Source organism: Zingiber officinale, chromosome 6A, assembly GCF_018446385.1.
Source record: "Zingiber officinale cultivar Zhangliang chromosome 6A, Zo_v1.1, whole genome shotgun sequence".
In the NCBI taxonomy this organism is placed as follows: Eukaryota; Viridiplantae; Streptophyta; class Magnoliopsida; order Zingiberales; family Zingiberaceae; genus Zingiber; species Zingiber officinale.
The window spans coordinates 71,920,166-71,932,841 of record NC_055997.1 but is presented as its reverse complement, the minus strand read 5'-3'; the positions used below and the strand labels follow the sequence as shown (position 1 = coordinate 71,932,841).

The 12,676-nt window shown below is 37.2% G+C and overlaps 1 protein-coding gene across 8 annotated transcripts; it reads right to left on the bottom strand.

Annotated features, from left to right (window-relative positions):
• Window positions 1-2,667: 2,667 nt before the first annotated feature.
• LOC121996542 (histidine biosynthesis bifunctional protein hisIE, chloroplastic-like) lies at window positions 2,668-8,060 on the bottom strand. 8 transcript variants are annotated; one of them, XM_042550543.1, is made up of 8 exons: window positions 7,929-8,033; window positions 7,732-7,847; window positions 6,728-6,848; window positions 6,629-6,654; window positions 6,146-6,391; window positions 5,974-6,069; window positions 5,717-5,868; window positions 2,668-3,074 (listed from the first exon to the last, which is right to left on the bottom strand). In XM_042550543.1, exons 5-8 carry the CDS (start codon window positions 6,302-6,304, stop codon window positions 2,861-2,863), a joined length of 621 nt encoding a protein of 206 aa, XP_042406477.1. In that variant the 5' UTR covers window positions 6,305-6,391; window positions 6,629-6,654; window positions 6,728-6,848; window positions 7,732-7,847; window positions 7,929-8,033; the 3' UTR covers window positions 2,668-2,860. The 8 variants fall into 8 exon arrangements, with proteins under 8 accessions (XP_042406477.1, XP_042406470.1, XP_042406472.1 ...); XM_042550536.1 differs by having other exon boundaries at window positions 6,629-6,848; window positions 7,929-8,031; XM_042550538.1 differs by having other exon boundaries at window positions 6,629-6,829; window positions 7,929-7,949.
• Between the last annotated feature and the right edge of the window lie 4,616 nt (window positions 8,061-12,676).

Here is a 12,676-nt window from a genome sequence, read left to right as displayed (position 1 = left end):
AACATATGGAATTGAAATACTTTGCCGTTAAAGAAGAAGTTCAGAAACATAGAGTGTCAATAGAACATATTAGCACGAATCTTATGATAGCTGACCCTTTAACAAAAGGGTTGTCGCCCAAAATATTTTCTAGTCATGTTGAGAGTATGGGCATTATGTCTACTGGTGAATGTTAAACAGTAATGTTGTTTGACACTCTGAGCTCATTAATGTATAAGTTTTTGAATTTTCTGTTTTCAATCTTATGTGTATGCATGCAAATGATGATGTTGAAAACAGATTTTGTCTTTGATAAAGACATTATGTTTGAACCCGTTATGGATTTCCCATTCTAAGATCGTGTGAGGAGAAGACTAATATAGTAGTACATGGAAGGAAATATGTTGTTATAATAACATATAACCGTCATGACTCTTATTAGTTCCTATCCTTAATTACGTTAATGATGGAACCAATATATGTAAAGTCTATTCATGCGCATTATGATTGATATAATTATTAAGTGACACAATATCACATGAGTCAAGTGGGAGAATGTTAGAAAAATAATAATAATTATAATAATAATTATTTATTATTTTAATGTATGACTCATATGAAATATTAATTTAATTAAAGGACTTATTGGTCATTATGTATGGGATAATGGGAAGTTATTTTAACCTCCCAAAATTGCACGTAACCGACTTGATGGAGGTTGGCTTCTTTATGTACATGGGTTCTGTCTCTCCCAGAAGTGTTCTTTCACCGTAGCCATTAGAAAGATGTGAAGAAGAAAGCGAAAGGGAAGAGATAGATTGGGACTTGTAGAAAGTTCTTCTGTCGTCGTTGTTTCCTTTCTCATGGATCAAGGTATGTCGTCAATCTTTCGTATAAATGAGAATCATGAATTTCAAGATCCTTCTAGTTTTATGAATTATGAACTTTAAGAAAACTTCGATTTAACATCCCCTAGTTTCTAGGTGCGGAAACGCACCATCTATTTAGTTTTAGACAAACCCATGGCTATGGTCATAGCATTCAATTGAATCAAACCGATAAGACAAGGAAGAGGATGCAGACAACCTTGTCGCCAACATCGGGATGCGACAAAGTGACGATATGCTCTTGCAATTACTAGGAATGGCAAAGAACTTGTGGAGATATCTTATCGGAAGAAGAAAATGCGATCATAGAGAGAGAGTTCGATCGGCGAATGTTATGGTTGAAGGAAATACCGTACTTGCAAAAACTGCATTAACAAGTCTCGTCAAGGAATCAGGGAATGCAAATGGAGAAACAGCACTCGGTAATGACAATGTTGGAGACCATGATCAGAGCAACCATCAGATGATAGGGGGAACAGAAGAGAAGAGTCCCGAAAATCAACATTGGTGAAGTCTGCACCTTCTTGTACGCAGTGCTGACTCAGAGAAAAAAGGTGAAGGGTCCTGTGCCCTCGATGAAGCTAAAGCTAAGCCACGTAGGAGATGATGGGAAGCTCAATCACCTTGATGCCTTTTGGACAGGTTATCCTAACTCTGTAGGATCCAAAATCCTTTTGTTCCTTTAAAATTTAAATGTTTAGTGTGGCTGAAGGAATTAGAAGAGAAAATCACAAAATTTGAAATGCCTTCTAGGTCCAACCATACTTCACTATGACTAAGTTGTGTTTTTTTTATTATTAAAGAATCTTGAAGATATTATTTTTTTATTCCGGAAAGTCAGTCTTGTTTTTTTAATGTTCATGTAATTCAGTGACTCATTTTATAGATCCGTATTGCATGTTAGTCAACATTGTTCAACTCTTTCTTTCAAGGATTGCATATTAATATGTTTGTTATTTTTGCTTCTATCAATTTTGGGCTGATAAAATTTCACCAAAAATTGTGAACATTTACGATTAGGGAGGAGCAAAAATTGAGAATTCGATTTTAAAAATTAATTCAGTTATTTCATAATTTCAATTGTTTTTAAAAAAATATTATTTTGAATATTTTGATTTGCGTTAATTTTACAGTTTCTAATTAGATTATACCGAATAAATCAAAATTTAACACTAATATCATGTTAATTTTCACAAATTAAAACCATAGCGGATTGAAATCAGCCCTAGATCTAATACCACAACCAATTTATATTGAAAAAATGTGGTCGATTAATTCAAAAAATTTTAATTTATTTGATTTAGATTTAATTTCATTCGATTTTAAACTGATTTCTGACTATAAAATTTAAATTCAATAAGAGGAAAAATTAATTTGGTTGTCAACTTACAAACTATATATAATACATTATTAATTGCTTAGATAATAAGCCACAGGCTCTATAGTGTTGTTTTAAAAAAAAAAAATAACGAATATTTTCGTGGGTTTTCAATTTCTAATTTTCTAAAAAATAATTTAAAATTGAAAAAATATAAAATATTAATCATCGGTTTTTTTTAAGATTAGTGTATAATAAAATTCATTTTTTACATGAAATATTTAATTTTCCGCACAAAAAGAAAAAAATGGAAATAAAAAACAATGAATTGTTTCATTTATATGTGCATGTTTTGTTTCCGTTTTTTAATTACTATATTGAGGTCAGTGCAAAGATTATGATTGAATCACGAACACATAACATGAAAATTATAAAACTAAAGGATTCCAATTGAGGAATCACAACTGATTACTCCCCTAAAGATAGGATCTATCCAAAATAACACTATCAAAATGGATTACAACTTATAACTACAATACATTAAACTCATACAGGTGATGATAAAATTAGGAGATTTGAATGTCCATGCATAATAATTCTTACTTCAAGAAACATAATTAAGGATAAAGATTGTCATGTTCGAGCTTGGATCCTTGTACCAGGCTTGGCCATTGATTCAGCTTGGGTTGCTAGACCTCTTTCGGCTGCTCTTTTCCTCGATGCCCGACTGAGAGAATCTTTTTCTAAGGACTTCAAGGACCTCCTCCATTTTTACATCCTTAAGCTTGAGCAATACCATTGCATGGTATATCAGATCTGCCATCTCTGATGCAGTTCGAGTCTTGTCTTCATTTTGGAGCAATGTTTCTACGAGTTCTGAGGCCTCTTCTCTGAAAGCATAGGATCCAAAACACCGTAATGCATTATTCAACATGTAAAGTAGCAGCTAAGAACAACAAAGTGAATTAAGCGTTAGTTTTAACAGATCGAGCAAGATCTCAAGTTCATCAAGCTCCAACTCTAAGGAAGCCACCATTAAAAGAAACAATAAACATCTTAATGATAATGAATAGAATTTTCTATGGTTCATTTTTCATTCACGGCTTCAACTCTAATTGATTCAATTTACCAACTATTAAATTCACAAACTATCTTCAATCATAATAATCTCATTTTATTATTATTTTTTTAATGTTCCTCACTCTTCTTGCCTAAACCAAGTTGTGATTGATTGGTTTCTATCATAAACAAAATAATTTGGAACCCATCATTTGTTAAAGAAACTTAATTAGAATTTTAAAAATTTATAAATAGATCTACTTCGAGATTGATCAAAGTGCAGTCTTATTATCCTAAATCATTATACATCATTCTTCTACATATCATATCACGTTTAACTATCATATGTTTTACCTTCTTATTTCGGCAATTTACCAAACAACGCACCTAAATTTACTAAAAGGCGTACATTACTTTACTATTTATCAAAGAGCTCACCTTTTCAAGTGCAATTCTTGTTTTACCCTCCTGACAATCTGACTTTTTCTACCGTTTTTCTTTTCTCCACTATTTTTCTCTCTTCTCTTTTTTACCGGCATACAGAACATACGAATAACATTACATAAGATTTAATCAATTTTTAATAACATTTTAATACATTTGAAGAAGTCAAAATAAACAATGGATAACATATTTGAACTCCTTGCAATCTTAGAAATCCACTAGAACTGAAATGAATGTAATCAGAGCTCTCTAGGTCCATCAGTGGATTTCGGTCAAAACCCACTGATGGACCTAGAGAGCTCCGATTGTACCCATTTCAATTTCTATGAATTTATTTTGTTGCAAGGAGTTCAAATATGGTGTCCATTATTTATTTCGACTTTTCATAGATGTTAATATGTAAAATGAAAGAATCATCAAAAACGCCCATGTTGGGCCTGATATGGAATCATATCAGGCCCGACGTGGGCGTTTCTTATGATTCTTTCATTTTACATGTTAACATCTATGAAAAACCAAAATAAATAATGGACACCAAATTTGAACTCCTTGTAATATCATAAATCCATAGAAACTAAAATGGGTGCAATCGGAGCTCTCTAGATCCATTAATGGGTTTTGGTCTAAATCCATTGATGAACCTAGAGAGCTACGATTGCACCCATTTCAGTTCCTATGGATTTCTGATGTTGTAAGGAGTTCAAATATGGTGTCCATTATTTATTTTTGGCTTCTTCAAATATATTAAAATATTATTAAAAAATTGACTAAATCTATGTAATGTTATTCATATGTTCTGCATGCCGGTAAAAAAGAGAAGAGAGAGAAAAATAATGGAGAAAAAAAAAGTAGAAAAAGTCATATTGTTAGGAGGGTAAAACAGGAATGACACTTGAAAAGATGCACTCTTTGGTAAATAGTAAAGTAACGTATGTCGTTTAGTAAATTTAAAAATTTAGGTGCGTTGTTTGGTAAATTGCCGTTCTTATTTTTGCTGATTCATTATGTATATTATGCATGACCCCTTTTTAGATACTTTATCTGTAGAGATAATTGAAGATTAAATTAGTATAAGGTCGCATACAGATATGTGAGCATATGCAATACAGTGAAGCAGCATAGCATATGCCGAATGCCATACTTAAACAAGACTGTTTACAATACAGATTGAGACAAAGATATTATATATCAGTAAACATGTAAAAAGATAAAATTAACATACATATAATACCTCAAGCATATAGGAGATACTGTATTAAATCTTAAACATGCATACAAACAAGATATGGATTAGCATTGTTCATGAAATGTTCACAAGTTCTACTAATGAACAATTTATGATTCTTCATAAACATTCACAAGTCAAAATGCTAAGTTCATGTTTGGCTTATTGCCCAAGCTTAATGATTCTATCAAGGTTTTTTTATGTTTACTGAACAAACATGGTCAAGCTCTTATTGAGTGGAGTATCAAGTCTGTGAAGTTTGACTCACTTGCAGCCATATTGAATACTCACCAACTCTGGATTTACCAATCTTGGCTTGAACAAACACCATCTTCCATGTTGTAGACAATAGTTTGGAAAGACACAAATAACAAGATAAGTTGTTGTACCACCCAAAAGCAGTATAGTTTGTACCTACTCAAGTATAGTTTGTACCTACTCAAGGTTCTCCATTGTTAAACTGCTATTATACAGATATCATAGTTATTAAAAACTTATCAATTTGTTAAATCTCATCAGAGTCAACCACACACAAACATAAATTTAGAGTGAACTAAATCTCATGGCATTTTTAATTCATTGACTAAATACCAATTGATATCAAGCTTCAATATATCAGGACCCTTGTCTTTTGACAAAATTGTTGGGTCAATCTATCCCTGAGGACTGAGGTCCAAAAAATGGTTGGCAAAGAACAATAGAAACTAACCCAACACGAACTGGAGAATTATATCAACCGCGATATACAAAAAAATAATTCCCAGTTCTGCATGAGTTGTATGTGACAGTAATGAAGACACACACCTGACTTTGGAGCAAAGTAACTCGTTGTCAAGAAGCAACTTCTTCGTCCATGATGATTTTCCATTTTTCAATGAGTCGATTTCATCCTTGCGTTGTGAAATTGTAGCCTCCAATGAGTATAAGGTTGTAGATGCTAGATGATCTTGGATGGACTGTAAGCAATGATGTAGATAAACTACCACAAGATTCCAAAATAACCAAGAAGCATAGCAGAAAGAAGATATTAAACAGTCTTGAGAAATATCCGGATTACAAACCTCTTGATCACCCAAAAGATCATATACAGAAGAATAGTAACAGGTCTCTGCTCCAGTATGGCAGGTTGGTCCAACAGGCTTCCCAAGGTATATGATCTAAACAAAGGTAGTAAAAGTAATGCATCAAAATCTTTGATCAAACACAACACTAAATTATCTTCTGAAAGCTTACTGAATCATGATCACAATCAAGAAAAATGTCATGGACATTTATGAAGTTCATAGAGGTCTCTCCCTTCGTCCACAAGGTTGACCTTGATCTACTGTAGAAAGTTGCCTTCCGAGATGCAATGGTAACTGCGAGTGCTTCTTTGTTTGCAAAACCCTGCATCAAAATAGCTCCAGTGTCCACGTTTTGTGCAATAGCAACTGCCAACCCTTTGCTGTCCCATTTGACACTGTCTAATAGTGTTTCTACCTGAGCAATTCATGGGAAAACAGATAAAAATTTGTTCATATTAGTTCTTGTATTGAAGCCACATAAATCTAATGCTAACAAAGTCATTTTTATTAAATACCTTGAGAAAGAAAATAAATTTTAACTAAAGCAAGAGGACAGGTATTATAAATGATGTAAGCCTAAAACCTAATGTCAAGTGAGACAAACATTGAGTAAAGGTTTGGAGGTCAATGTTGTAAGTGATTCTTTGATTACCTTAGAAGTGATAGGAAGGCTCTTAGCTGCAGGTTGGAATGACTGATCAGATAAAGAAGCAGAGATTTTTAATGAACAATTTTGGTTCCAGTGCTTCACCCGACTCATGAGACGGTGTTCAACTGCACCACTGATCAAAGAATGGAAACACACAAGGGAAGCAGCTGGCATTTGAGCTGCCTCTTTAACTTACAGATCAGGCTGCTCAGAATGAAAAATCCTGAAGTCAAGAGGATAGCCAAACAAAATGAACACGTTGGTAATAGAAATGGATCAGCAGCCAAATTTTTTGTCATTAGTTCACTAGTCATCCTAGATTTTATAAAATAAAAATACATTTAGCGGAATCATAATTTGTGATAATCATAAATATAGTAATCTAAATAAAAAAAATCCGAAATGTCATATTAAACAAATAAAGAACTAAAGTATGACCAGAATGCATCACAAAAGGATAGGCTGGATGACTAGAAATTTTCTACACATGTGGCCAAACATTACATACTATAAACCACTATATTACCAAAAAATATTACAACTCTAAATTAGGTATAGCTACTATAATCACCTAGAGGCAAGCTAGGTTACCAAACTTTCTGAAATCATAATCCATTTTAATTACCAAGGTTTGACACAAACATGAGGAGTGGACGGGGCTAACAAAGATGTAGGCAAGATCACCAAGGCCTAAAAAACTAAAGTAGACAGAAGCATATAAAGATGAATAAAAATGAAAAACACAACTGACAGCCCTAAAGATCAATTTCTGCAGTTAGGGCATGATCGTATAGACCTGTATCAGATCAGTTACTGAAAATGCGAATGACTCCTCCAAAACTACCTGAGCACTAATCATACATCAGATCAACATCAAAACAGCTTCGTAAATTTATTAAGGCAGCACTGATCCCTACCGATCATAAGACCAATCATGTTAGTGCATGTACTAGTTATATATGTTGCACAATCCTAAATCAACCAGCGCAAGGATATACATTCACCAATAAGAAATCATCATAGGTTTACCACTACAAAAAGTTCCAATAAATCAAATATACAACCAGAATTTGTGGGTTCTGATGGTTAGAAGAGAGTGAAGATACCTTACTAAAAAGTAGCAGATTTCCAGAGAGAGTAGTCAGTCGGTTGCCAAATCGCCGGAAATCGGAGGGAAGATGAACAAGGGGCGGGAGGTAGCGTGGATGGTTGCTGCTGGCAGCTGGAAAGAAGAAAAAAAATGAGGGGAAGGCGAAAACACGATGGCGAGAATCGGAAAGGAGAAAGGCGCGATGACAGCTACAGGAGGAGGGTGCCGCTGCCGCGACGGAGAGTGGCGACGAGACGGCGCTCCAGTTGTTAGAGGAACAAAGGAGCGTGGCGATCCAGTTGTTAGAGGAATAATGGAGCTTTAGGTTATCCAGCCAAAAATCGAAAAACAACTAAATCGATTCACAGCGGTTCAACTAATGTTCAACTGAGCCCATGTTAAAATTCGAACCCTACGCACACCAAATCAATTTCGGCCTAATAATTTAACACCAATTAAATTATTTTTGTAAAAATAATTTATTTAAAAAATATTAATAATTTTAATATCATATAAATTAATATTGCATATTATAAAATTATCTTAAATATAAATAATTATATTTACATATTTTTTTATTAATTCAAATTGAAATTATTTGCTAAAGTTGAAGAATCTCCATTAGTCACTAATAACACTGAATAACTATGTAGCTCAACAATTAGCCCTAATTAAGGAAGATGACTTCATGCTTATTAATGGCTTAGTGGCTAATTTCTTTCTCTACAAAGAAGCATGATTAAGGTTGATACCTTGCACAACTTACCCTGAGTGACGATGGGTGATAAACTACGTGGCAATCTGACGTGACCTAAATTTGAAATTTTTTTTAATACCTCTCACATATGCATGCAACTCTCTTCTTTTTTCTGCATGCAAGGTATTGATTTTTACAAACTAGCACCAACAACAAATGAAACCAGCATAATGTTGATGCCGATTTGTTGAAATCAATACAACATTAGTGTTGATTTGTACAAATTAACATCGTACAAACCAATACCAACGTGTTGGTTTGTACAACCAATAATGGTGTTGTTTGCATATAACGTTGATATTGATTTATGCAAAATCAGCACTAAGTGGTGATAGTTTCAACAAACCAGCAATGGTACTAGTTCACTATATTGATACAGTCTGACCTGGTTGTTGTTTTGATGTTGACACTGATTTAAGTTTGTATCAGATATTAATTAAACTCAGACTGATTGATGATCAAGGTTGATCATGAGGAGAGGAAAAGTCCAAGTACGGATACTTGGCACGCAAAGTCGGAGAGGGCTCGGCAGCTCATTCTCCGGACTAGGTCAGAGAGGGCTCGGTAGCTCGTTCTCTGGACCGGACGAAGTCAGAGAGGGCTCGGCAGCTCGTTCTCCGGACTAGGTCAGAGAGGGCTCGGTAGCTCGTTCTCTGGACCGAACGAAGTCGGAGAGGGCTCGGCAGCCCGTTCTCCGAACTAGATCAGAGAGGGCTTGGTAGCTCGTTCTCTGGACCAGGAAGACGTTAGGGTTTAGGGCTGGGAGGCTCTAAAACTAACACAAGACATTGGATCGGTCTGTTGACCGATCCAGTGATACTCTGGTTGTCTGGATCGGTCGGCAGACCGATCCAGTGATACATGATTTACCTGATCGGTCTCGTGACCGATCAGTGACCACACAGAAAGTCTCTGTGGGTTATCTGATCGGTTTGGGGACCGATCAGTAACCACACAGAAGCATTCTGTGGGTTATCTGATCGGTCTACAGACTGATCAAAAAGAAGCGATCAGAAACGCTGGGACTCAAAGCAAGAGGGGGGATCGGTCTGTGGACCGATCCACCCATAGGCTGATCGGTCCACAGACCGATCAGACTCTTCCCGGACCGATCAGGATGAGTCCTGATCGGTCCAGAGAGCTATGGATCGGTCTGTTGACCGATCCACAACTTGTCGTTTGTTTCTGCTGCTTCTCTGATATTTCTGATTCACTTCTGATTCACCTGATCAAATCATCTGCTGTGAGATTTTTAAGTTACAGGTTGTAGGTATCATGCCATTGGTTAATTTCAAATGAAGCTCCATCAAAAGAATAAGAACAAGTGCCCTTTATGATGTATTTCACTGCAAGTGATGCAATTCGGGCTTCAACGTTCACTGGCCGCGATCAGTTGGACTCTTGCTCATTGGTTCGAGCTCAGAGACACCAGTGAAGACCATGGATGGTATTGGTGTGAGTTCAGAGAACCAGATGAGAAGCAAGAGTGATTGGCGACGCCTGAGTTGGTTGCAGCGATTCGACACAGGTGACAGTGATTCGGGACAGTGAGAAAGCACAATAAGAAGAAGGAAGAAGAGAGGTTTGCTAAGGTTCTGGAAAAACTCTCTGTCGATCAAGAGGTTGTGTTGTTGAGCTCTTGACTGAAGACTTCCTTCTGTCTTTGCATGCGTTTTGCTTCGTGGCTGTAAGTTTCATTTGTTCATTCCGTTAGCCACAAAACTCTGTAAGTCATTGTGCTTTGTTTTCAAATCTATTCTGTGACTTTTGTGGAGAGGTTACTCCACCGAGAAGGAGAAACACTTAGCCGGATTTTATCCGGGGTGTGATCTACCGAAAGATCAAGGGATCGTCCACCTTACGGACACGCCGAGGAGTAGGGGCAAGTTATCCCCGAACCTCGTACATCGTTTTGTTAGTGGTGGTTTGTTCTTTTCCTTGCATCAGTTTTCATTTTACTTATTGTAAAATACCGAAAATAGGCGAATAATGATAAGTGAATTTTCCGAAATTTTTGAAAATTTTTCGAGAATTTTTCGGAGCTCGTACGGACGAGTTAACGGGGATAAAAAGGGGCCCGGAAAAGCCTGTTTAGGTTACCCCATTTAAATGAGGAAATGTTTATATTTACATTTCCTTTTTCTTTTATTTTCTTTATTTTCTTTATTTGTTTCTTCTCTTCCCCGTTGAGGCCTCGCGTGCCCGACACCTCGCCGCACCCTCTCTTCTCCCGATCGCCTGCCCTAACCCCACATCTCCGCAAAACCGCCCGACGACGGTTCCATCCTTCTCCCTCACGACCTCGCTAGAAGCCGAGCACCTCCCCTCTACCTAGCGCCGGAGCCCTAGCTCTCGATCCGCCGCCGATCGATTGTCGTCCTTGCCGCAGCACCTTGGCACCACACACCTTCGATTAGGACCAGTGCTAGACGTTTCCTCCTGTTCGCCGGCCACGATGAAGACCTAGATCCGAAGCACCTGTTCACCGGCCGCGACTTCTTCTGCCCTAGCCGGCCGACCGCAACTCCCTCACCCTTCCGAGACACCGCCGACAACAGGAGCCTAGTGTCGGCGCTGTATGATCATCAAACTTTCTTCTTTGTTGATCATCTGCACCTTCCAGCAGTCCTTCTCCCTAGATCATCGCCCTTGTGCGGGTAGATTTTTGACCAGAAGGGGAGAATCCAGCAAGGTGGTTTCGCGCTGAGGTGTTCTTGTCCAGCATATCGTTGCAGCTCTTTAATTTTGGATCAACAGCAATTCATCTGTTGAGGTGAGTTTTTGTACTGAGGATTAGGGTTGCAGCAAATCTTTTGCTGTATGATTGGAGTTTAGTTACAGATTTAGATTCATTAGTAATCATTTACTTGAGGAATTGTTAAGGTGGATTAAATCAACAGAAAATGATTATCAAGTGTTGGATGGATTTTGGAAGAAAGGGATGAGATTGTTAGATTGGATTTATTAAGATTTTGGCTTGCATTGTCCGATCTACGATAAACCTAAGTGATTGATTGTATATTTATTTCAGGGTTCTGATTTGAGACAAGAGCTTTGATTAGAGGACATACGATCTACATTGGAGGCGGGTACCTCTTGACTTATCTTTTATGATATCGTCATTTGGATATGCATAGTACTTTATAGCTGCAAGCAATGAACATGTTTGTCTTTGGTATGTCACTGTTTGATATCCATAGCATGTTAGGTTTGTCGCTTGTTATGTATCCGTGCTTATATCTCGTGATTTGTTACCATGAGTATCTTATTGCCATGAGTACTTTATTACCATGAGTACCTTAGTTCCTAGAGTAAGTGACATACCATGCTTTACTGAGGTTAGGGTTAGACTCTGGATTTTTGTTTCTGACATGTATATCCAAATTATCTGATACTTAGGTTTTTATGCCATGCTTGGATTGTGTATTTCTATTGGTATATCATATATGATTCGTGTACCTAGATCTTGTGGCTTTGATCTGTGCATATTGTAGGTACATATGCTATGGAAGGGGGATATGTTTAGGATCTAGGTTGTTATACCATAAAGGACCAGTATACCCTAGATCCGTGGATTTGACATACTGATACTGTGGTACCCATATTATGTATATATGGATTTTTCTTTATGCTGATCGGGACATTCCATACTTATTATGTTCAGGACATAGGTTTTTGATATTCTATCTGACCTGTGTACTCTAGATCTTGGTATGTGACCATCGATTTTACCGTACTCATTTTATACATATGGATATGGTTATGTTGATCAGTTTATGACCATGCTTAGTGTCATGCATCATGATTGCATCTTTGCGCGATTATCGGCTCTACTATGGTTGAGCACATCTCCATTATATGTCTGCACACACCACCACTCATGGATTAGTGGTATATCGAGACAGTGTGTGGAGGTTCTGTTGGCTCCGTTGGTCCGAGGACTCGGTGGTAGCCGTGATCGATTCCTTCTGTTTGGCTCCGGCATTTAGTGTAGCAGCGTGCCGGCAGACGGTGGACTCTGTTGGCTCCGTTGGTCGGGTGACTCAGTGTGGTAGCCGACAGAGATACCTCCCGTCATCGTGTCGGGAGATGAGAGCATTGAGCTCCCCATTTATGATTTGAGGTCACGGGACACTCCGACAACATCCCGCCCACTCGGTCACTCATCGGGAGTAGTGACGACAGTGCAGTTGTCACAACCCTA